The sequence below is a fragment of the Drosophila kikkawai genome, chromosome 3L (assembly GCF_030179895.1).
Source record: "Drosophila kikkawai strain 14028-0561.14 chromosome 3L, DkikHiC1v2, whole genome shotgun sequence".
Classification (NCBI taxonomy): domain Eukaryota; kingdom Metazoa; phylum Arthropoda; class Insecta; order Diptera; family Drosophilidae; genus Drosophila; species Drosophila kikkawai.
Window position 1 is genome coordinate 28,122,835 of NC_091730.1, and position 25,135 is coordinate 28,147,969.

The 25,135-nt window shown below is 40.5% G+C and overlaps 2 protein-coding genes and 1 long non-coding RNA gene across 3 annotated transcripts; 2 read left to right on the forward strand and 1 right to left on the reverse strand.

Moving 5' to 3' along the window:
- Positions 1-2,180: 2,180 nt before the first annotated feature.
- LOC138928396 (uncharacterized) lies at positions 2,181-6,332 on the forward strand. The gene is made up of 2 exons (XM_070285467.1): positions 2,181-3,278; positions 3,825-6,332. The coding sequence occupies exons 1-2, from the start codon at positions 2,181-2,183 to the stop codon at positions 6,330-6,332; spliced, it is 3,606 nt and encodes a 1,201-aa protein (XP_070141568.1).
- A 2,118-nt stretch (positions 6,333-8,450) lies between these two features.
- Positions 8,451-10,243, forward strand: LOC138928356 (uncharacterized). The gene is made up of 3 exons (XR_011444882.1): positions 8,451-8,559; positions 9,842-9,874; positions 9,950-10,243. It is a non-coding gene; the product is annotated as an uncharacterized lncRNA (long non-coding RNA).
- A 3,625-nt stretch (positions 10,244-13,868) lies between these two features.
- Positions 13,869-14,497, reverse strand: LOC108075484 (cytochrome b-c1 complex subunit 6, mitochondrial-like). The gene is made up of 3 exons (XM_017167942.3): positions 14,408-14,497; positions 14,157-14,248; positions 13,869-14,094 (listed from the first exon to the last, which is right to left on the reverse strand). The coding sequence occupies exons 1-3, from the start codon at positions 14,493-14,495 to the stop codon at positions 13,921-13,923; spliced, it is 354 nt and encodes a 117-aa protein (XP_017023431.2). The 5' UTR covers positions 14,496-14,497; the 3' UTR covers positions 13,869-13,920.
- Between the last annotated feature and the right edge of the window lie 10,638 nt (positions 14,498-25,135).

Consider the following 25,135-nt stretch of genomic DNA (forward strand, 5'->3'; position numbering starts at 1 on the left):
CTTATTTATTTATGGATTGCATATTTTTATTTATCTTCACTTTTTTGGTAGCATTACATATTTCTGCAAAATTAAACATGTACATATATATTAGAGGTCTGCATGTGTTCAGGTCAGGAGCTTTCGCTTCCCCCCCGCGCGCCTCCGAAGCGCTCCCGCTTTTGCAAAGCTCCTCAGCGCGCTCTCGCTCTCAGCTTGCGCTCTTGCGCAGCTTGCTCTCTCGCTCTTCTAGCGGAGGCTTTCGACTCTGGGCGATCGGCGGTTCTAATCTCTCTTTCCAACTTGTACAAATTATTCCTTTTATGCAAGCTAATAAAGCGGACCGAGTCCAGACCATTATATTGAAAATAACCACGCCGCCGGCCTACTACTCTCATTTCGTTTGGTGGTGATTTTCTCTTTCGCGATTGCGGTGATTTCTACGGTGGTTTCGTTGACTGCGGCGCGGGAGTGTTCTGTAATAACTTTTGTGCCTATCTGGAGATATTGAAGGAAGAATTTCCCCCCCCTCGAGCCGAACATTTTGGTCCTTCGAGCCGGATTTGTGGATTTTGGATTTCCGGATTTTATTGGATTTTGGATTTTTGGATTCCGGATTTTGGTTTCCTTCCACACCAGCAGTTCTCGGCGTTTCATATTTTCCAAGATAAGTACGAATTATTCCGTCGCCCCCTCACTGCCGGTCTTCAGCAGTAGTCCGAACAATTAATTTCGGTCACTCTGCTGCAAGATTAATTTCCGTGTCGACTCCAAGAGCGAGTTTTCCTGACAACGGCAGTTGAGGAATTTTCCATTTCCTATTTTCCATTCCATAAAATTGGCAAATTTTTTCAATCCGTCTCCGTTTTAAACGTCGCCATATTCTTTTTCGTCCGCTTTCCTCTATATAATGGCATTTATCCGTACATCAATGTACAAAACGGTTCCGACACAAGAATAAAAATTACATACATATGTCCATACATATCGGCTTACTTTATTAAGCACGATAGAAAATAAAATTCCATAATAAAAAATTGCTAATAGTCAAAATACAGTCCGCTATCATCCATATATATACATACATATTATTATATTATAAATCCAGATTATATTTTCTCCATATAATATATATATATTACACATTATATTTTCATCCTCATACACATATGTACATACATTCCACATACATTTACATACAACATTTTTAAAAAAAGAAAAAAAAAACCAAGAAAATAAATTAAAATAAATAGAGAATAAAATATTAAAACAAAATTTTGTAAGCCAGTGACCGTCTTTTTTCTGCATTTTATTGGCGCGCCTTACATACATAGTTCCGCTGCCGTCGCGACATCTGCATACTTACATACATACATAACTAAGAGCTTTACATTCTTTACAACGAACATTGAGTTGAGAAAAAAGGTGTCAGGTGTTCCGATCCCACCATTCCGATCGAATTATTTTTTCCTTATAATTAATATTTTTATTAATTAATAGTTAATCAATTAATTGCTCATTTAATACTTTTTAAAGTTTTGCACGCGATAAATATCCGCAATTGTCAAGGGTACTCCATATATATTTTCTTTGCATTTATTGGGTTATTATTAAGTACGAAAATAATAAACAACTGGGCAATTCCATTCCGAAATTATTTATAAATATAAATAAATTTCGATTCTCGTCGCATTTGCTCCAATTAATATTGGCTCCACTACAAATACATTTTCCATTCTCGTCGCATTTGCTCCAATTGATATTGGCTCCTCTACACATATTGTTGATTATCGTCGCTTCTACGTCAAGTAAATTTTTTCCAGTTTATTTACTTGCAATTCTGAGATTGGTTAATTCCACCATCCAACATCTAACATCCGAGTTCTACGGCATATTCTTGCCATCCATATTCGTTTCGTTTTGACCGTCTCACATTTCTACTTCTTCGATTTTGTTGACGGTATTGGGAGCAAATAATTCTACGATTTGAATTTTATTGGTTAATTCTGAGATTGATTAATTCTACCATCTACCATCTACCATCCTAGTTCTGCGGCATATTCTTGCCATCCATATTCGCTTCGTTTTTACCGTCTCACATTTCTACGTCGGCGATTTTAGTTGACGGTATTGACCACAACTAAGTCTAACATTCGAATTCTACGGCATATTCTTGCCAATCCAATCCAAAAAGGAAAAAAATGTCGGAAGGACAAGAACCAATTCCGCAAGACGCGAGTCAGAAGAGGGAGGCAGCGCAGTTAGCGCCTTCAACAGATGGAAGTCAAAGGCGGGAACCGAGTCCGAGAAACACGGGCGCGGGACCGGCAAGTAATTTGAGATCCAAAGCCAAGACCACTTTAGACGTTATTTTGCTTGAGTTCATAGAAACTAGTGACCGTCTTAGCAAATTTGAAAGCCAGATATTTACGGCATCCTCTTCCGAGCCTAACTTGTTTACCTTAAAGATCCGTCTGGATCAGATACAATCCTTATGGGGAAAGGTTGAACGGGAGTATGAAACCGCTTCCAGAGCAGCTCTTCGCGATGGAGGTAGCGGAAATCTTCCGTTACTGCAAAACAAATATGAGCACTGCTATGCGGTGTTCGAAAGATGTGCTGCGAAGCTAAATGAAGACATCGCCCGTAAGTCCGTCCCCACAGCTCCGCCGACAGAGACATTCTCCAGGGGTTGCAGTCTTCCGCCATGCGATACCGAGATCTTTGACGGAGATTATCTGCGCTGGCCCACCTTTCGTGACCTGTTTACGGCCATTTATGTAAACAATTCCAGGTTGACTCCAGTGGAAAAGCTTTTCCACTTAAACGCCAAAACTAGCGGTGAAGCTCACGCCATTGTGGCCAAGTCTCCGCTGACTAATGATGGGTTCCAATCCGCGTGGTCAGCGCTTCAGGATCGCTTTGAAAATAAGCGATTGTTGGTAAACAGCCAACTAAAAATCCTGTTTAGTCTTCCGACCCTAGGCAGTGAATCAGGCACGGCCTTGAAAGATCTGCAGAGCACAATCCAAGGGTGCTTGATAGCCCTCGAGCATTCACAAATTTCCACGGAAAATTGGGACTGCCTTCTAATTTTTCTAATCTCCTCCAAGTTGCCGAAGGTCACTCTCTCGTTATGGGAGCAGTCCTTGACCAATAAGTCCGCGATCCCAGCCTGGGAAGAAATGAATTCCTTTCTCGATGATAGATATCGGACGTTAGAAGCAATTGAGGATGTGCGACCCAATTCTTCCAGCACACAGCATTCAAGGGAGCCCAGAAGTGCACAACCAAGGAGGGTAAATACCTTCGAGACACAAGTCGGGCCACGCGCACGATTTTGTGATCTCTGCTCCAGAGAGCCTCATCCAGTTCGGCTTTGTCCGCGGTTTTTGCAGATGACTCAACCACAAAGAGCATCATACATTAAACAAAAGAGACTGTGCCTTAATTGCTTTGCAAGGGGACATAATCTTCGTGAATGCCCGAGCAGGCATAGTTGCTTCACATGCAGGGGACGGCATAATACGCTCTTGCACAAAGATACTCCGTCTAACGCTGTTAGCACAGCGCCGGCTCACCCTCCAGAGCAGCCAATCTCAAACACGTCAGTTAATTTCGCCTCCAACCAACAAGGAGTACTTCTAGGTACGGCCATAGTTCATGTGTGCCACCGAGGAGAGAATTTTCCAGCACGTGCCCTGATAGATTCAGGCTCCGAAGGCACTTTCATTTCTGAGAGGCTTGCCAACCGGATTAAACTTCCATTTCAAGCCGTAACAACAAGAGTCACAGGGCTCAACCAAGCCAATTCCGGTGTCTCACAAAAAATGTGTCATTTCCAGATGGGCACTCCGGCCAAACCTATGCTCAAGATCGACACGACGGCGTTTGTGCTGCCGAACCTGGCCGGCAATCTTCCGACAAGCACAATTGACCGAAACATTCTTGATAGGCTGCCAAATATGCCATTGGCAGATCCGTCGTTTTTCCAGCCGTCTCAAATAGACCTTCTTCTAGGTGCGGATATTCTTCCGTCTGTCCTGCTATCGGGCTGGAGGCCAAACGTATGTGGGTCCTTATTAGCGCAAGAGACCATTTTCGGGTGGATTTTGACCGGCCCATTGTCTTCAACCACTAGTAGGGTTTCGTCTTTTACCACACAAATATCCATAGAGTCTGAAGCAACCATGGAAACACTTCTCACAAAATTTTGGGAGGTGGAGGACCTTCCATGTAGACTGGTAAAGGAGACGGACAAGTTGTGTGAAGACTTTTTCGTCCGAACAACTACCAGATCCTGCGACGGGAAATATATAGTATCCCTGCCCTTCAAAGATTCAGAGCACATTGACTTGGGGCATTCCAGGAGTTCCGCACTCGCACAATTTCTGAGAAATGAGACTCGCTTGAAGAAGGAGCCCGCTCTCAAAGACACTTATGACTCAGTGATCCAAGAATATATCGATCTTGGACATATGAAGCCGGTGCCTCCGAATACCGACAAGATAAATTTCTATCTCCCCCATCATGCAGTATTTAAGCCCGAAAGTGCGACCACGAAAGTTCGCGTAGTTTTCAACGCATCCAGTCCTTCTTCCAATGGGAACAGCCTTAATGACATTCTGTATCCAGGGCCAGTACTGCAGTCCGATCTCACTCTTCAAATCCTGAAGTGGCGGACGTTTAAATTCGTTTTCAATGCCGACATCACCAAGATGTATCGGCAAATTCTCCTAAACCAAGAGCACACTCCGTTTCAGAGAATTCTCTATCGAAATGGCCAAGGGAATATATCCGACTTCGAGCTTCAGACGGTCACGTTTGGAGTGAATTGTGCCCCTTTCCTGGCCCTACGAACACTGCAACAATTGTCCGACGATGTCAACGCCCAATACCCACGGGCGTCGCATATAATCTCAAATTATATGTATGTCGACGATGTGCTAGCAGGAGCCCATACAGAGGCTGGAGATATTTTAGCCATTCGGGAGCTGCAAGCAGCTCTGGACTCAGCTGGATTCCCTCTCCGCAGGTGGACATCGAATGAACGTGCACTCCTTAAAGCACTTCCTAAAGAGCATCTACTTTCGACTGATTTTCTTGATCTCGAAGAGGTCAGCACCACCAAGACATTGGGAGTACGGTGGAACGCTACGACGGATGAGTTCTATTTTGTCCCAACAGAGGTCACCATTCAGGCAAACTATTCGAAACGTGACGTCTTATCCCAAATCGCGAAATTGTTCGACCCAGCTGAGTGGCTCTCCCCATTTGTGGTTCAGGCCAAAATCCTGATGCAGGATATCTGGTTAGCCAGCGTCGAATGGGATGAGTTTCTTCCTGCAGAACTACTACATCGCTGGCATGATTTCCTTCGGAGCTACAGTTTCCTCCACCAAGTTCGCATCCCGCGTTGGGTACATTTTCAACCAGGTGTACAAGTCCAAATCCATGGTTTCTGCGATGCCTCCCAAAAGGCTTATGGCGCAGCGATTTACGTGCGCATCCAGCGTGATGGAATCATTTCGTCAAATCTTCTAACGTCAAAGACCAAAGTCGCTCCGGTAAAAACCGTCTCGCTCCCGCGTCTAGAACTGTGTGGAGCCGTCCTTCTGGCAGACTTGTGGACTGCAATTCTGCCTCAGATTCCTTTCGGTCGTATAGAATCTTTTCTATGGACTGATTCCACTATTGTGCTGGCATGGTTGAACAAGCCACCATGTCAGTGGACGACCTTCGTCGCAAATAGAGTCACAAAAATCGCTCAAAATACTGATGCCAGCCAGTGGTCTCACGTGCGTTCCGAGCACAACCCAGCAGATCTAGCCAGTCGTGGAGTAGCGGCTGAAGAGTTAGCTACCAGGGAGCTATGGTGGCATGGGCCTTCATGGCTAACTCAGCCACAAGACTCCTGGCCTGCACCTTATGAATCAGTTTCCGACATCGACATCGAGAAGCGACCCATACGTTGCCATTTAGCATGCCCGGAGCAGGACATGCTCGAGCGGTTCTCCAAGCTCGACAAGGCACTACGAGTTTTCGCCTATGTTCAGCGCTTCATCCAGCGCTCGCAAAAACGACCTATTCCAGGCGAGCTGCAGCTATCCAATACAGAGATTTCCACAGCTGAGCGACTCCTAATTTTCATAACACAGCGCAGATACTTTGCGCTTGAATATGCCTGCCTGAGCCAAAAGCGGCCAATTCCAGCATCCAGTTCTATTAAGAACATGAATCCCTTCCTTGATCCTCACGGCCTCATCAGGGCGGCTTCGAGCCTTAATTCAAAACGGCATATGAGACATTCATATCTCAGTGAATTGAATGAATTCGGCTGCGAATTCCACTGAATTTGAGTGAATGCGTGCGCCGTCGTTGTACTCATGATAGAATTATACAAGGTAGTCCCGTCGGCAACATCTGGTACACTACAACTTATAACAATGAGTGCGAGTGAGAGCAGTTCAGACTAATGAGTGCGAGTGGGACGACAATAGAGTGTGAGTTTTAACCCTTAGGTTTCGGGTGGGGGTTGAAGTCGCTTTCTATAATAAAACGAGTTTGAATATTTTGTAATATTATTTTATATTTAATAATTCTGTAATAAAACGAGTTGGAATATTTTTCGTAATTATATTTTTAATAATTATACAATAAAACGAGTTTAAATTAAAAATTTCACGCCGTGCACATGCCGTCGGCAACATTTGCAAAAAGTCATTTCCAACTAAGGGTTAAAAACTCGAAATAAAATGCGTCCGCACACAACCTTTCCCTTCAACAAGCGAGCACGCACTGAAAATCCGATCATGGTTGTACTCACAACTACACACTCACACATAGGGAGAGCGAATTGAATGCCGACAGAGCCGAATACAGAGAATGAGTATTCGTTTACGTGCGCTTCCAGTGGGAAACATAATTTGATGACATATAATTGACTTCATTAATTTAAACTTTTTTCTTTAGTGTTTGTATTTGTTTATTTATATTATAACTTACTTATGTACTTATATATATTATAATATTATAATAATAATATGACTGCGCAGTCGTTGTATTCTGAGTATTCTAAGAATTCTTTGCTGCCTTCATTCATTCATTCTGTTTTGCACACGCATTCACTCAATTCAGTGCGTTATGAATACTCAAAATTTCGCAGAATTGAGTACAGAATGAGATGCGAACTCGATCAGCTGAATGCGTTGTACTCAAAAATGAGTACAACATTCAGAAGTACTCAGTGAAGCTTATGCTTGAATGCGGCCATGCAGACCTCTAATATATATACATATGTACATACATACATAAGTGCGTGTCACGGGCCTCCTTTGCCGGCTGCTGGTCCTTTAAGTCCTTTAAGAAACTTATTTTATCTGTAAATTAAATACATAACTACATACATATTTTTTAATCAAATTGTAAATTGCAGTACATACCAACTTAAACTGGATAAAAAAACTTTGTAAGTCCGTACTGAATCCCATTCACACCGTCTAGGTTGAAGTCGCATCCATTTTAATCGCCAATTCTTCAATTAAAATTAATAATTGAATGCAAATAAGTTCCACTTACCTTATAATATTTCATTTTTACGCAACTAATACGCAAAACACTTCTCAATGCAACAGCAGTCAACTCAAAATGCAAAGAGAATTAGAAGACAAAACCGAACACCGAAAATTCTCGCGCGTGTCAGGGTATAGCCGACAAGGCAATGCCTTGCAATTAGATTCACAAAGGGCCAATAATCAAACATGAACATTTCGGCCATGTCTAAAGCACATTTTCTTACGTGCTTATATCCCACACGATTTTATACGTAAAAATTAATTAAATATAATCTTACATATTTTTAAATAACTCTACGTATTTTAAAAAGGTCATTTTCACGTCGGTGCAATACTCTTTGTTTTTGACACCAATTTTCTTTCCTCCCTTCCTTCCATCTCCATCTCTCTCTAATTTACGAATTCTCGCAACCGCTACTCCGAACGTAGATCGAAAACAATAACAAATATGAAGAACGAACTTCGTGAAGCCCACGGCAGTAGCCGAGCGTAGGTAGAATTTGTTTCGGCTATTTTGTTTCGAACTTCGCTGAACGAGGCCCATGTAATTTGTTTTTGTTTTTCGAACATACCGCGAGGAATTGGACGGGCGAGGAATTCTGGAACTGAAGGGTAATGTCTTTGGTCTGTGTGTGTGTCTGGAAACTTTTGCGGCGCGTGCACGTCTTGATCGTGGGATTCTCAATGGCCAAAGTGCGACTTCATTTACGTCTGTTGTTCACGAGTGTCGGTGGGGCAAGAGCGACAGTTTTTATGTCTGTTTCTCACAAGTTTCGTTGGCGGAAGAGCTACAGCTTTCACGTCTGTTTCTCACAAGTTTCGTTGGCGAAAGAGACGGAAAACGGGTTTCATTAGGGATCGTACCTCGCGCGAGCATTGGTTCCGCGAACTAGTTCCTTGAAATCGGATCTGATTCGGCTTGAGTATCGATTATTCGGTATGTTTTCCGATTCGCCAGACTCCGGGTATACAACTTAGATTTGGTTTCAGTTCGCTTATTTTAATGGTATTAATAATAATGATATTTAATTTTCTTCTTGCATATTGTAGTCTACAAGTAGATTTTGCCCTTCAATGTCAAAAGAAACTGCTTTGCTCGAACTATTAGCCGCACTTTTGCTTAAACTTGTTATTAGTGGATCTGACGATACCAACAATACGTGCAAAATATCCTTCATTGTGTTAGACCGAGAGTTTTTGCGAGTATGGTTCAAGCGAAAATTTCTTAATTAATGTTTACTGAAAATATCCTTAACTTTAGCAGGGGCACGTAAGGGCAGCTGATCTTGGTTTATTTACACCAGTCATGCCCAGCCCATAGCTCTTTGTGCTCGCATTTTTTTTGTAATTGCTCTTTAGCATAGGCAGAGCAATCGCCGTATGCATGCACGGCTCACTCCATAAGCAAAGGAGATTACACAAACAATTTTGCGTATTCTCTTCATTCTCCACGCCTTCGTTGATCTCGGCAACAACACTTTCATAGGCTTCACCGTTATTTCGCTTATCCGAATGTAAATTGTTGTTGGATCGCCGAAAAAAGTACATCGCGAAAAATCAGTTGTATTTTGCGTTGCGGGCAAGATGTTTGATATTGCAGAATCTAATTTTTTATTTTGTAAAAATTGCTATGGTGAGCCCCAATGTATTGTTAAAATGTATTTTCATGTATTTTTATTACTTTCGATATCTTTATTTGAATTTACTTTCATTTTTTTCAGTGCAGAAATTTGAAGTAAAAAAAAAACGTTTGCGTAAATGTATTTGTGTTTTCATTTATGTGTATTGGTGCGTTGCTCTGCCATAAGCAACGTTTGGGCACCCCTGATTTACACACTAGAGGAACCAAAGTTTAGCACAGCTATACAGTTTTTGCGGGCCGGGACGAGCTTCACAAAGATTTAGTCTACAGAAGCTGAAACATGCTTTTAAAAAGGGGGCCACAAACATTGATGGTTTTAAACGTAAACTACAAATACGATTTTTTTTTTTTAAACATCTCTTTAATCTATTATATAAAAATAAGTCGAGTTTTCTGCGGGGATCAAATAACTCCAGAACGCACGAACCGATTTCCACGGTTTTGCATTCGTTGGAAAGGTCTCGGAATTTGTGATTTTTTGCAGTAAAGAAAATTCAGGAAAAATTGCAACAGAAAGCGGGAAAATCATTTTTACATAAAGCGCCAACACTGACACAGCATGCCATAATTCTCTACTCAGTTTATTTTATGACAAATCGAAATTGTGTTCAATTTTGAGTAAAATAAGTTATTCGTTTCCTATCAGTGCAATTGGAAACCAGCATTTGTATTTAGGGTGGTAAGTTGAACTGTGTAAATTATGTGGATTAGAGGTTAAATGAACCGCTCTGCCTATGGTCGAAAATGCCTATAGCACGACGTGTGAACATCGGTCTCCGCACAAGGCATGCAATCCAGCAACAAGTGTATTCACAGAACTTAAGCGAGGAGAGACGAAATGTAGTAAGGGAAAATGCCCGATTGAGACAACGCGTGGGCACACGAAGATCAACTGGTGTGCAGCATCTAAGCGGATCCCAACCAGCGTGGCAGGCTCCTAACAGCAGCCTTCCTCGACATAGCCATCGACCTCAGGACAAATTTCAAGAATCCTGAGATAGAGTGCTAGTTTTATATACTTATTGATTTATAAATGAATTTTTTATAATGTATGAATCATAATAATATATTTTTAATTTATTAGTCAATTGAATTAGATAATTGTAAATACATATGAAATTATGTATGTATTTAAATCAATTATTTGTATTATTTTGTATATTTATTTAATAATAAAATTATAAAATATACATACATACAGATGAAAATAAAATTTAGTTAACTGATTTTCTGGATTGAACTTGTATACAAATACAATCCATATTCGAGATCATCTGTTTTTGCTGCCGCTACTATCGCAGTGGCGCCTTTTCTCATTTAGCGTTGCAAAAATCATATATTTTGAACCAAATAAGATAACCTAATAATTTGAACGGACAGATAATTGTTGTAAACTATATATACATATGTACTGCATAATAATAAAAGAAAATATGCTAACTGTAGCGCTCACGGTTTTGTGGCGGTTACACTTAGAAATAAAAAAAAAATGTTAATTGATTTTATTACAGATTCTCAATCCTTGAGAAATGTTCTGTCGAATAAGTATGGTTAAAATCGTTTTTGCGAACATGACTTTTTCGATTTTTGCAACGCAAATTGTTCGAGATGCGCTACTGTGCATCGCCTCCTAACAAGCGGTCGCTAGCACAAAACACATTTTTACATTTTTTGGTGCTTGCGCGCTGGCGGACACATATTCTCGCACACATACGCGCTTGCGTGTTCTTGTGTTTACTCATACAAGCAAACGCATTCTATTTTTAGAACGCGATTGTCGTTGCCATCAAAAATGAAGCCCCATATTGCAAAACGAATGTACATATGGGCGTGAGGCATCTTGTTAATTGTATTATCTTTGGTGCTACTACACTTATGGACAAAATAATAGGTGTGAGATTTTTTTCTTTGTTAACGTTTAATTTCTAATTTATTTCTTTATAAATCTTAACAAATCAAGTTTTTTTCATAACTCGTAATATTTGTCTACATTTACAAACTAAAAACAGCTATACAAACTCCCTAATAAAAAAAAAAAACCATTTTATAGTTAAATTCACAAATTTTGCCTGGACAAAATAATAGGTGTAGGATGATTAATTTTCAAATTATATCGATTTTTCAATCAATTTGGTCCTGTTTCAGTTTTAAATCACTAATTGGCAGTTAATAATTGGTAGATCCGCCAATATTTTGTAGAATTTTCTCCATTCGTCTTGGCATGGACAATATTAACTTGCGACAAGTTTCAACTAGGATGTTGTACCAAGTTTTTTGGACAATATCCTTAAGTTGACCGATATTTTGGCAAAAAGTCCTTCCAACTTCTCTTTTAAGTTCACCCCAGAGATTCTCAATGGGATTGAGATCCGGGGATTGACTTGGCCACTCAAGAACATCCACCTTTTGCTCCCGGAACTAATCCTTTACAACTCGCGATGAGTGTTTCGGGTCATTATCCTTTTGGAACTTCCATAAAAGTGGCATATTATCCTCGGCATATGGTAGCATTACATCAAACCTACCAGGTAGGATTGCCCGAAGGGTTCCTTTGCTCCGGACGGCTAATTTACAGATGAGGCAAAAGTTTGGATTAGATCATAAGACCTGATGCGGCCCGCAGGGTGAGAAAAAATGGCGTAATATCCTTTGGAGTGACGAAACCAAAATAATTTGTTTGGTAATGACCCTAAAAGGAATGTTCGTCGTCCTAAAGGCAAAAAATTTGACGCCAGGTACACATGTAAAACCGTGAAACATGGAGGTGGTAGCTTAATGGTATGGGGCTGCTTTTCTTGGGATGGTGTTGGTCCGATTCATCGAATCGACGGAATCATGGATAGATTCGTTTATAAAAACTTATTGGAGACAGTAATGCTACCATATGCCGAGGATAATATGCCACTTTTATGGAAGTTCCAAAAGGATAATGACCCGAAACACTCATCGCGAGTTGTAAAGGATTGGTTCCGGGAGCAAAAGGTGGATGTTCTTGAGTGGCCAAGTCAATCCCCGGATCTCAATCCCATTGAGAATCTCTGGGGTGAACTTAAAAGAGAAGTTGGAAGGACTTTTTGCAAAAATATCGGTCAACTTAAGGATATTGTCCAAAAAACTTGGTACAACATCCTAGTTGAAACTTGTCGCAAGTTAATATTGTCCATGCCAAGACGAATGGAGAAAATTCTACAAAATAATGGCGGATATACCAATTATTGACTGCCAATTAGTGATTTAAAACTGAAACAGGACCAAATTGATTGAAAAATCGATATAATTTGAAAATTAATCATCCTACACCTATTATTTTGTCCAGGCAAAATTTGTGAATTTAACTATAAAATAGTTTTTTTTAATTATTAGAGAGTTTGTGAAACTGTTTTTAGTTTTTAAATGTAGACAAATATTATGAGTTATGAAAAAAACTTGATTTGTTAAGATTTATAAAGCAATAAATTAGAAATTAAACGTTAACAAAGAAAAAAAACTCACACCTATTATTTTGTCCATATGTGTATATGTTGACTTTGAGTGTTAACAGCTGATCAAGTTAATCGAAATGATCGGTTATAGTATTTTTTTATATATATGATAATATTACTATTGATGGAAAATAAAACTTTTTTTAAATTTAACAGTTGAAAATATTCTTAATCTGCCGCTAGAACAGCCAAATCGGCCACTGTGCCTTAGGGGAAAAAAAACCCCGAACAAAAAAAATTTGTTGTGGAAGATTCAATATACATACATAGATTCTAGGGCATGGAATAAGGGCAGTTTCTGAATTCGACACGTTTATATTCTTGGTTAGAATGTCCGAGTTTTCCTACCACTCTTATATCGGCAAAAATTAGACACGCAATCCTTTTTTTTAAAGATAATAAAAATAGGCCCTACTGAGAGAAGCAGCAAGTCGACCTCCCCCCTTGCCGACGAGCCGCAGCAGGAGAACATTTTTGCGTGTGCGTTTCTCTCAGTGCCAACAACTAGCCTGCATATATAATTTTAAATGTTCGTTACAGATATCAAAAAACTGTAATGCATTAGTTGGAGGATAAGTGTCTCCAGGTACTCAAGTAGCATTCTTATTTATACAATTTTTCCTAAAATTGTTATCAAAATTGGAAATCAAAACCCTGATTTTTGACTAAAAAATTAAAATTAATTTGTTGGGTAAAAAATATAATAAAATTACAAATTAAAAAAGCTCGAGGGACCTGGAGAATTAGTTAAAAAAGTTCCAAATTTTAAATTGATTGGTCCTGTAGATTATAGTTATCTTCTACACCGATTTTCAAAATGGCATTCTCCAGGAGAGCGATTTAAACCTTTTGATACTCATACACCATACACACACCAAATGACCTCCGTTCAATTCTGCATATCTTCGTAAATTATGCTATGGTCGATGTAAAACGTGGGCACAATATTCTTAAGATTACAAGCATTAAAAGGAAAAAAAAAAATAATTAAAAAAAATGAAATTTCTTACCCCTCACTGCTTCACTGTGTTGCAGTATCGGCCCCCGGTATGAGACCACCTATTCTAAGATTTTTTAACCAGTTCGACTCCGTTGTCTGGTCATAACAGATCCTGGTCAAGGCCCGGTTACCCCACAAAACCTAGCCTTCTGTAACAGTTTGAAATTCAAAATTAAAATATTCAGTTTGACTAATATTTGAACGGTGCTAATATTTGGTTATATTTCTCGCTTTCATTTTAAACTATTTTAGTTTTGAGAAAAGACTGTGCGCAACACAATGATCTAATTCAGCAACATAGTCAAATAATTCTTCGACGCACGTCTCAGTTGTTTTGGAACGTCCATTTACACGATCATTGCACTCCTGGTATTTGTTGTACAATGACTCAATATGTGACTTAGCATGGCATTTTTCCTGTTAAATTTAAAACAAATATGTACGTAATTAACAAGGAATATATTTTAAATTGTGCATACCCTAAGTGCAGTTTGAGGATCAACTAACTCCTCTTCGTCATCGGCTTTAACGATGGGCACCGAAAACCAGTTTCTAAAGGGCATATTGACAACTGTAGGAAAAATAAACTTAATATAGTAAGTACCTTTGAATGACGATAGGCAAATATTACAAAAAAAAACACCATTAATATCCATTAGGAAATTCAAATATAAATATTTTCATGATCAATAAGAATTTCAAATGAAAAAATAAGTTACATTTTAGTTACCTTTCCAGATTTTGACTGTGATGTAACCAAAATGACAACTATAACATAACCAGAACTGAAAAACCATCGATAGTACTATCGAGTACATACAAATTTTCATTCTTGTTATGGTTTTCTTCTTTAATAACCTATTCACACATATGTACATATATTAAAAGTAAATTTCATAGGGTCTTCCCACACACCGTCAAAACGCATCCACCGTCCGTTGAACTAAGGTTTTGCCGTTCCGAAATTTCTTATTTGGGCCGCATTTAAATCTAACCACGGTTTATTGGCGATAGTTTTTCAATACAACTCTGATTTCTTTTTCTTAACAGTGAAAATTTGGCCATTCACTACGAAAATGTAAACAAACTTGGCGAGGAACAAATGAAATATGGAATGAAATACAAACATGCCCAAAATAGTTGTTGGCGTTTATTTTTTATATTCTTGCCCCAAAGTGTCTTCAATTGCTAATATTTAATATAAAACGCCTACCTCTACTTTATTTTATAGATTTGGAAAGCCTATACCACCTATACACACTCATCGGAGAATTCGCTCTTTGTTAGAGAAAAATCATTAGAGAAACGGATAAAGTCTGACGCAATCTGTGCTTTTGCTGTTGTACAACAGCCAAAATAGTTGGTAAATGCTTCATTTCAATTTTGCAAAAGCCAATTCGACAGCCTTTGTTTACGTTTTCATGAGCCACAGTTGATCGATCAGCTGTTCGGATGCAGATGCATATTGACGCAGCTCTGTGGGAACACGAGTTTCGCATCTGCGAAAATTCCCAACCGTTCCTCACAGATGCGCTGTGTGGGAAGACAGTATTAATCATGTAAAAAAAGCTTATTGTAGATTTAAATATCTTATGTAACAACCTTATAAATTTAAATGCTGAATACGCACAAAAAACAAAGTTTCATTACATTTTACATATACTTATTATATTTACAATTTGACAGTAACAGTTTTACACTCGCAGCTTTACATTTTTCTGTACATCCACTGATCGTTTCTATGGTAGTAGTATAATATAGTCGTCCGATTTTCATAAAATAAAACCGAAGCTATGAAATAATATAATAGGGTCCTACCACACACCGTCAAAACGCATTCACCGTCCGTTGAACAAACGGTCCATAAGGTTTTGCTGTCCCGAATTTTCTCAAATGGATCGCGGTTAAAACCCATCTAAATCTAACCAAGGTTTTTTAGGCGATAGTTTTTCGGTGCAACTCTAATATCTTCTTCTTAACAGTGCAATTTTGACCAACACTACGAAAAATGTAAACAAAGTTGGCGAGGAACAATTGAAAAATTAAATTTAAAATGTGGCGCCAACGCTACAAACATGCCCAACATAATTGTTGGTGTTTTTCTGTATATTCATGCCCCAAAATGTCCACAATTGCTACTATTTAATATAAACCGCCTATCACTACTTTATTTTATAGACCTGGGAAGCCTATACCACCTATACACACCCTTCGGGGAATTTGCTCTTTGTTAAAGAAAAATCATTAGAGAAACTCAAATTCCTTGTCATCTATTATATTTAAATTTAGTGCGGATAAAATCTGTGGTTTTGCTGTTGTTAAACAGCCGAAATAGCTGATAAACTATTCATTTTACTTCCACATCGGCCGCTTCAGCCATCTTTGTTTACGTTTTCATGAGCCACAGCTGATCGATCAGCTGTTATTGAATGCGGATGCACTTTGACGCAGCTCTGTGGGAACTCGGGTTTCACATTTGTGAAAAATCCCAACCGCTCCTCACAAATGCGCTGAGTGGGAAGACAGTATCACACTGCCGATTAAACTCCCTTTTTCCAAACGGAACAGTTCTGATGTCTGATGCTTTAATGAAACATAGCGAAAAAGGAAGGATACAAATCAATCAGTTGGTTATGGGAGGGGGGAGGGGTAAAATATGTCAACAGCCAAAAATTACTACACCATTTACAGCATTATCGAGAGAAGAAATCTGTATTCTATACTCTGCGTCCTGAAACTTAAACGGAGACATTATCGCAACACAGGAACTGCTTTCATTTTCTTTTGACAACCTTAGATAAGGACTACAGTGCTGTTCGTCGAATTCTATGTCGATGTCGTATTTGTAAGAATGATAGAATTATATAAGGTGGTTTCGTCTGAAAAATTAGCACCTATCGAAGTGAAAGTGAGGCCTGTAATAATGAATAAGAACGAGCTGTCAAAATACGTCACAAACCTGAAAGATTTGGCCTCGATGGGACTACCTTCTATTATTTAATTGTATCATGTATTTAAGTAAGAGGACTCTATATACGACTGAAAACAGCTGCTCCCATACAAATTGGTTATACTTTTTTTCAGTCATTCAGCGACTTCGAAGTCGCTGAAACTATCGGCTGAATGGCTGAAAAGTCATTGAGGCTAAATTCATATATTTTCGTATAATTTAAAGCTTTAAAAAGCATATAGCTATATAAAGTTTTAAAAACAAAGGCTACGCAGTTGAAATAAATAAACTTGAGAATTGCATTAGTTACTTTTGCAAAAATATTATTCCCCATTGAAAACAAATCAATCCAATTTAATCTCATCTAATGATAACAGTATTTACAACAATTTTTCACGGAGAAATCCGCCCCCTACAAAACAGTGGTCCTTCGAGCCGGATTTAATCGTCTGCACCAGCAGTTACGGTCGCTTAAGCACCGCAACAGATAACTTCCAATTACATTAATACTGCCGTTCATACAGTTAGGTTTTGCGAAGTTCAATTCGTCTAACTTCTCTGTATGATTATTGTCTAAATCCAAGTGCAATGGATCCGACACTACGGCATCATAATAACTTCCGATTACAATTTTAAGTGTGGGTTTTAATAAATGCCTAAGCTACGGTAAAACTTTCAGTTTCGAATTCCTTTTCGTTTACTAAGTTCCGCTTGCATTTATTTATAAGTATAAATAATATACAAAACCATATTTATACAATCCACTGCACAAATCTTCAATCGATGTCAAAATTTACATTTCCCCAATCGTAAAAGTAATTTATATACAATAAATAAATGCCTATGCCGCAGTTTCCTACATTTCTTTTCGTAAACAGTGTTCCGCTGTCGTTTTTTTACATTTACATATATTGCAAACGACTCTCCGATATTTGGAAATTCTGGATTGTCATACGGCTAATGCACAAACATTTCCGTCGTAAATTCCATAAGAAAAAATATCACATTATTATTTCAAAAGTCCTATTACGAGTCCGTTTAGTTCCTAAATTCCTAATACAGCTTCTACCATAAATAATAATAAGTGACTTGAAACGCTATTGATTAAAATAAATAATCAGTCACCGACTATCTCTCTTCGAGTGCGGACGTCAACGCCTACTCTACGATCAGTGGTCTTTATTTCCAATTCCTTTTCCTACCCGTTCTTTATTTTTTTTTTTCATTCGCGCCCATGTACTTGTGTAATACTTCACAGTTAAGTCACACGTAGTTGTTACCATGGCCCCTGGGCCTCCCAATCTTGGGGACAGTCGCTTTGCAAGCTTTAGCATGAGTCCCAAAGCCAAGAAAAAACGCTCATACGTAAAGTTTTCTGAAGAATTCCCTGAACTCCTCGAAACCACCAAGCAAAACCCCAAATTCGTAATCATCGCCTCCAAAAACCCAGATAAGCCTCTTACTGATTTTTCATGCTTCGCAGTGCACCGTGCTCTGCAGGTTATTAGTAATGATATAATCTCCATTTCGGACCTTCGCGAAGGCAAGCTCCTGTTGTTAGTCAAGTGCAAAAAAGTGGCGGAGAAATTCCTAAAGATTACGCATTTTCCGGGCATATGCGATATAGAATGTAAACTCCATGAATCCCTAAACTTTGTGAAAGGCACTATTTTTGCGCCTTACTTTATCAACATACGTGAAGAGGAGATTGTTTAAGAGCTCAAGTCCCAAAATGTTCACTCAGTATTCAAGTTCTGCAGAACAGTCGATGTAATCACAAAACCCACAGAAGTCATATTGAGCAAGCTGGATGTTTCATGGCATTCCGTCAAGGTTAGAGAATATATCCCTAGCCCAATGAGGTGCAAAACATGCCAACTAGGGCACACAGCAAAACATTGCAAAAACCCCGCCACCTGCGTGACATGTAATCTTGTTCCTCACCTCCCTGAACCTCGCACTTTCTGCGCAAACTGTAACGGCGGTCATCCCGCCTCTTCATCCCAATGCCCCCAATACCAGAACCAGAGGGAGCTCCTCCGAATAAAAACTACAAAAAAATGTAGTATTCGAAAAGGCCACATAATACAAAAACAAAAACAACCCAACTCTTCATCCTCCTATGCTGCTATCGCAGTAACCCATCATACGACAAAAACAACAAACTCAAAAACAACAGTGAGCTGCGATAAGCAGGTAGCTCCCCAAGTGCATGGCAAAGTTCACAACAATTCGCCCAGCGTTTCGCTCGGCAATACTGCTAGCTGTTCAATCAGCCAGGCAGACCAATCGGTAACCACGGCCCCTTCTCCCTCATACAAAAAAGTACCAACATACGAAGAAGCAAAAACAACAAGCGAAAAAACTCGTGCTATTTTATTAGAAGCACAAGAACTTCTACAATCTACTCAAGACGACACAACTCTTTCTCTTTACAACTCGAATTCCCCTCTACGTAACACAACTGAAGACTCGGATACGTCAATGGAATGTCTCGACTCATAGTCGGACCTTTTACCATTGACATCCCCTTGCTAACATAAAACACATCTCTCGTTACTTTCAATGTCCATTAATATTCTACAATGGAATATAAATGGTATTTTTAACAACTTTAACGAACTAACTCTTCTTATCAGAGACCACTCACCAGATGATATGTTTGCAAGAAACTAACTTACCTCACACTTTCAAGAACTTTATCTGCCCAAGGCATACACTGGCTACTTCTACAACTTGCCACATAACAAATCGGCCAAGCAAGGCGCCGGTGTGCTCATTAAACAACACATTCCCCATACACATACGGTTATAAACTCGAACATTCTCTGTTCCGCTTTACAGCTGAACATTGGGAGCAAAATTACCATAATTAACACTTATATCCCACCCTCCCAAGCCTTCTCAATTAGCGAAATCAATGAAATTCTCAGCCCGATCCATGACCCCATCTTAATGGTGTGACGCTGCGCGCACAAAATAAATAAATAAAAATAGTCAGTAAGAAACACATAGAAATGTAAAACAAAAAGAAACTGAAGTAGCCACAAGACTGGAATAAAAGAAAACTAGTCAGTAAGAAACACAAAGAATTGTAAAACAAAAAGAAACTGAAGTAGCCACAAGAATGGAATAAAAGAAACCACAAAATTTGAAGTAAACACAAAAGAACGGAAATACGAAAAACTTAAATAAAATAAAATCTGGAAAAGAGAGAAAAGGAAAGACGCACTCGACTTTGAATCAAAAGCGCGCGCGCGCACACGGCCTACGAACGGTCACACTGGCTGCACGACGGCAGGGCACACTAGCGGAGGCAAAAACCCGGTCAGGGAGCTGGCCACACTAGGGCCTCGCCGAGCCCTATATAAAGCGCGACCCGGCACTGGAGAAGTCACTCAGCCGCTGATTGCGATCGTAATCACCCAAGCAGCCAAGTCACTTTTTCTGGAACCAGGTACACCCAGGTTCCAACCAATACATTGTAGTTAGTCGTAGTCTTCCCCGCTAACCCTCCTCCCCCCTCTCTGCTGACTTTCGAGTCCAAATCGTTGCCGACTTTCGGGTCCACGCTCTGCTGACTTGCGAGTCCAAATCTCTGCCGACTTTCGAGTCCAAGCTCTGCCGACTTTCGAGTCCAATCTCTGCCGACTTGCGAGTCCAATCTCTGCCGACTTTCGAGTCCAATCTCTGCTGACTTTCGAGTCCGAAACACTGCTGACTTTCGAGTCCAATCCTCTCTGCTGACTTTCGGGTCCAAAACACTGCCGACTTTCGAGTCCAATTCTCTCTGCTGACTTTCGAGTCCGAAACACTGCTGACTTTCGAGTCCACTTCTCTCTGCTGACTTTCGAGTCCGAACACCTGCCGACTTTCGAGTCCAATTCTCTCTGCTGACTTTCGAGTCCGAAACACTGCCGACTTTCGAGTCCAATCCTTTCTGCTGACTTTCGAGTCCAAAACACTGCTGACTTTCGAGTCCAAACGTCTCTGCTGACTTTCGAGTCCAAAACACTGCTGACTTTCGAGTCCAACTCTCTCTGCTGACTTTCGAGTCCAAAACAACAAACTTCTCCTAGCAGACTTTCGAGTCCAAAACAACAACTTCTCCGTGCCGACTTACGAGTCCATCAACAACTTCTCCTTGCCGACTTACGAGTCCACCAACAAGCTTCTCCTCGCAGACTTACGAGTCCAAACAACAAACCTCTCCTAGCCGACTTCCGAGTCCAACCACAACTTCTCCTAGCAGACTTGCGGGTCCGAACAACAACATCTCTGAGCCGACTTTTGAGTCCCATCTCCCTGCATCCAAGCCGACTGGCGCACCCAAGTGACGGGCGACACACGGACCTGCGCGTCCGACAACAACCATCCGCCGCAGCCCGATCGGAGCCAACATCTTCTCTTCTCCCTCTTCTCCAGGCACCATCTGCAGCCGACGGCATCCCGACGTGAGAAGACCCTCCCAGACGCGAGAAGCCTACGCCCGTCCAGGAGCCCCGGAGCCGATCTTTCCCGACGCCCCGAACTTCAGTTGGTCACCAGCGCAGCCCAGATCCTGATCCATTTATCTGACTGTAATATTCCGTCAATAAACGTACTCTTACTCTTTACCGTATTTCCCTCTCGAGTTCTCCCTGGGGGGCAAACGGATCGGGAAAAAATCTTTACAGCAACCACGCCTGAACCAAATAAATATATCTGCACAGCCCTGGACGTCCCACTGACTACCCGTGGACGACAGGACGTTACAATCTTCGGGGACTTTAATTCGTGGAGCCCCCTATGGGGATCTCCTTATTCAAATTCACGTGGTAGTAGTCATCAACAACGGTTCCGAAACCCACCTCTCCACACATAATACCTTAACCCATGTTGACATCTCAATGATTTCCCCACAAATAGCTCACAGGTGTAGCTGGGCTATCCTAAAAAATCTTCATGGAAGTGACCACTTCCCGATATCAATTCGGCACTAGATACGGCCAAAGGGAAAAGCCCGGGAGCGGATAGAATATCCTACCCAATGTTAAAACATATCCCCATATCCCTCAAGCGAAAACTACTCGAAATATACAACAATATGCTGCAGTCTGGTTCCTACCCACATACATGGAGGTCCTCCATTATTATTATAATAAGCAAGCCGAACAAAGAACCTAATGAAATAAATAGTCTCCGTCCGATTTCTCTTCTTTCATGCCTAAGTAAAACTATTGAAAAACTAATAGCCAGCAGGTTGATGTGGTGCATAGCCCGTCATAACTTAATCTCCCATAACCAGGTAGCATTCGAGCAGAAACACTCCACAATAGACGCCTTGTTGCGTATCCAACACTTCCCGTCGAAAGCTTTTTCCATAAGGAATCATGTCACCTTCCTGGCGACTGATTTCGAAAAAGCCTTCGATCGCGTGGGGTTACATGCAGTGCTTTGTAGACTCGAGCGCTGGGGCATCGGTCCAAAGTTTTATAACCTTGTAAAGGACTTTATGACCAACCGCCTGTTCAAGGTTCGAGTCAACAACATCACTTCCGAAACGCACAATTTATATAACGGCATGCAACAAGGCTCTTCACTGTCAGTAGTGCTCTTCATGATAGCGTTCGAGCAAATCAATTGCATTTTAAAAAGGTACAAAAACATAAAGATATCAATCTACGCTGACGACGCTATCATATTTACCAAAATAAAAAACCTAGTAACTGTCAAAGAGAAATTTATAAAAATTTTTAAAGATTTGGACGAGTGGAGAGCTTTTTCGGGTGCTCCCCTTTCAACAGAAAAATGTAAAATTCTTTCTTTCTGTTAAAAGTATAGACCAATTAAAAATACTGTGTATAACCATCGACTCTAAGCTTAATTTTAAACACCCTTGCATAGATCTCAGAAAACATCTTGAATCCCGCTTCAACATTATCAAATTATTAAGTTCCAAGTACACCTGTATACACACCAATACGCTCATAAACATTACCCGCGCCCTAATGCTCTCAAAAATAGACTATGGCCTTTCCATCTACGGTTGGTGCGCAAAATCCCACATACGAAAAGTACAACCACCTTAGCACGGAGCTGTTCGGCGAGCAATCAATGCATAACCCACCTCTCCCACTCATTGCATTTTGGAAGAAGCAGTACTACCTAGCATATCTGATCGTATATTAGAATGCACCATGCATCTCATCCCAAAATTATATACAACATCCTTCTAAATAAAGATTTCTGTGCTATATATGCATGTACAAATGCCTCTCTACGCTTCGGCGGTGTGCCAGCTACTGCACTCAGCTTGGCCTGCCGCACATCAGATCATAACAACGCCACCAATCTGGTCCTCGAAAAAGCCCAACATTAACACCAATCTGGCTGTCTCAACAAAAACAGAAACTTCGAGTTCTGTATTTCTGACTCTATTTTTCTGTGAAAAAGAAGCGATCGGCAAACAAATCTGGTTATATACCGACGGCTCAAAATCGACAGAAGCAACGTCCTTCGCTGTCGTCTGCGAGGACAAAATTATCGCTGGAGGACTTCTTCCCTCATATAAGTCAGTATTCACTGCCGAAGCATTTGCAATACTCAAAGCCTTGCATTTCTCTTTAAAAACAGAGGAAAATTTGTCATTTGCACCGATAGCCTTTCGACAATACCTTCTTTACAAAACACGCACCACAGCGACCCTACCATATTGGAAATTAGGAAGATCTCGATGGCAAACCAGAATAAAATCACTCTTCTCTGGGTCCCCAGTCACAAGGGAATTCCTGGTAACGAAGACGCAGACAAAGCAGCAAATCACATGAGGTCTGCCCCTACCCTACTCTTCAACCCCATAAACGCCAAGGACACCATTAATTTAATTCGAGATAATCTCCACGAAACGAAGCATGCTGCATGGTCACTCTTCCGGCACAGATACTCTGATATAAACCCCAGCTACATACCTCGGGAGACGAATACATATGTGCCACCTTCACACGCTTAAGAATCGGCCACACCCAATTAAATTAAATAAAAAAATAACATAAAACACAAACTTGAGTCTATTTCTTTATTATTTTGTGTTTACATTGTTTTCAGAATATATTTTTAATTTTTCGTACGCATGAACTCAAACCTCATCCCTCTCTCATGCTCTCTTTTCGACTCATAAGCAAGCGAGTAGTTTCGATGCCGCTTCGCTCCCAGGAAGCTTTGTCTTTGCGATCACCCGTTACAGTTAACCAAAATCGCAAACAGAGCAAAGAAGCGAGAACATCTGCAAGAGAGACCCTTTTCAGACTATTTGATTGTTCTCCTTCCGAAAGAATTTTATTGATAAAAATGGTTAACCGTTTTGTGCGAGCTCTAATAAAATGACTTCCACCATTTTAAACAAATTTACTTTAATCTGTGACCGTTTGAGTCACTTCGAGTCCACAGTCTGCAATCCAGCAGCACCCACTCCAATAAACGTGCCAAATCCATCTCGACCAAGTCCGAGCGCTATTGAATAAGGTCGAGAAAGAGTACGAGGCTTCTTCAGAGCTAATTTCAGTTGACTTAGAGGGCGCGGCGCACACATTTCCTACTCTTAAGGCAAAATACGAGTATTTCTATGTATTTCATGAAACAGATCAATACGATTTCTTCTAAAGCAGCTCAAGTCTAATGCCCTGCACCCCAAAATTCCTTTCCGTCTGGCTGTCGGCTTCCTCCGTGCATTTTTCTTGGGCGATTATCTTCGCTAGCCCTTTCCGAGACCTTTTCACAGCGGTATATATCTACAATTCTGCACTGACCCCTGTAGAGAAGTTGTTCTATTTAAATGCAAAGACTGGTGGTGAAGCTCATTCCATAGTTTCAAATTCACCACTGAGCAACGACGGTTTCCGCTCAGCATAGGAAACCCTATCTGAGCGTTTCAAAATTAAACGAGCGTTGGTGAACACCCAACTGAAAAAACTACTGAACATACAATCCATCGCACGCGAATCCTCGGCAGCCTTAAAGGAGCTGCATATGACCATCCAAAGTTGTCTAACGCCGCTGAAAAGTTCCGGTCTTTCTACTGAGAATTGGGACTGCCTCCTGGTTTATTTGTGATCAACGACTCTTCCAAAGTTGACGATTTCGTTATGGGAGCAATCCATCCAACATAAAATCGAAATTCCAACGTGGCTAGAACTTGATTCATTCCTTACGGAGCGCATAGGAACTCTGGAAAGCAATGATTCTCGCCAGCCTCCTATGATATGCCTCCGATCGTCTAAACAGACAATCTCCAAGCAGGAGCCACAAATACCACATTCCTATAGTACGAAAATCGGTCCAATACCCAAAATATGCGATTTGTGTTCAGCAGAAAACCATCCAGTGTGTTTGTGTCCAGGCTTTCTTTAGATGACGATAGTCGATTGATCGTCTTATATCCAGAAAAGGCAGTTGTGCCAAAATTGCTTTGCCAGAGGTCATCAATTCCGTGATTGCACAAGCTCACATAGCTTTTTCACGTACCACAAG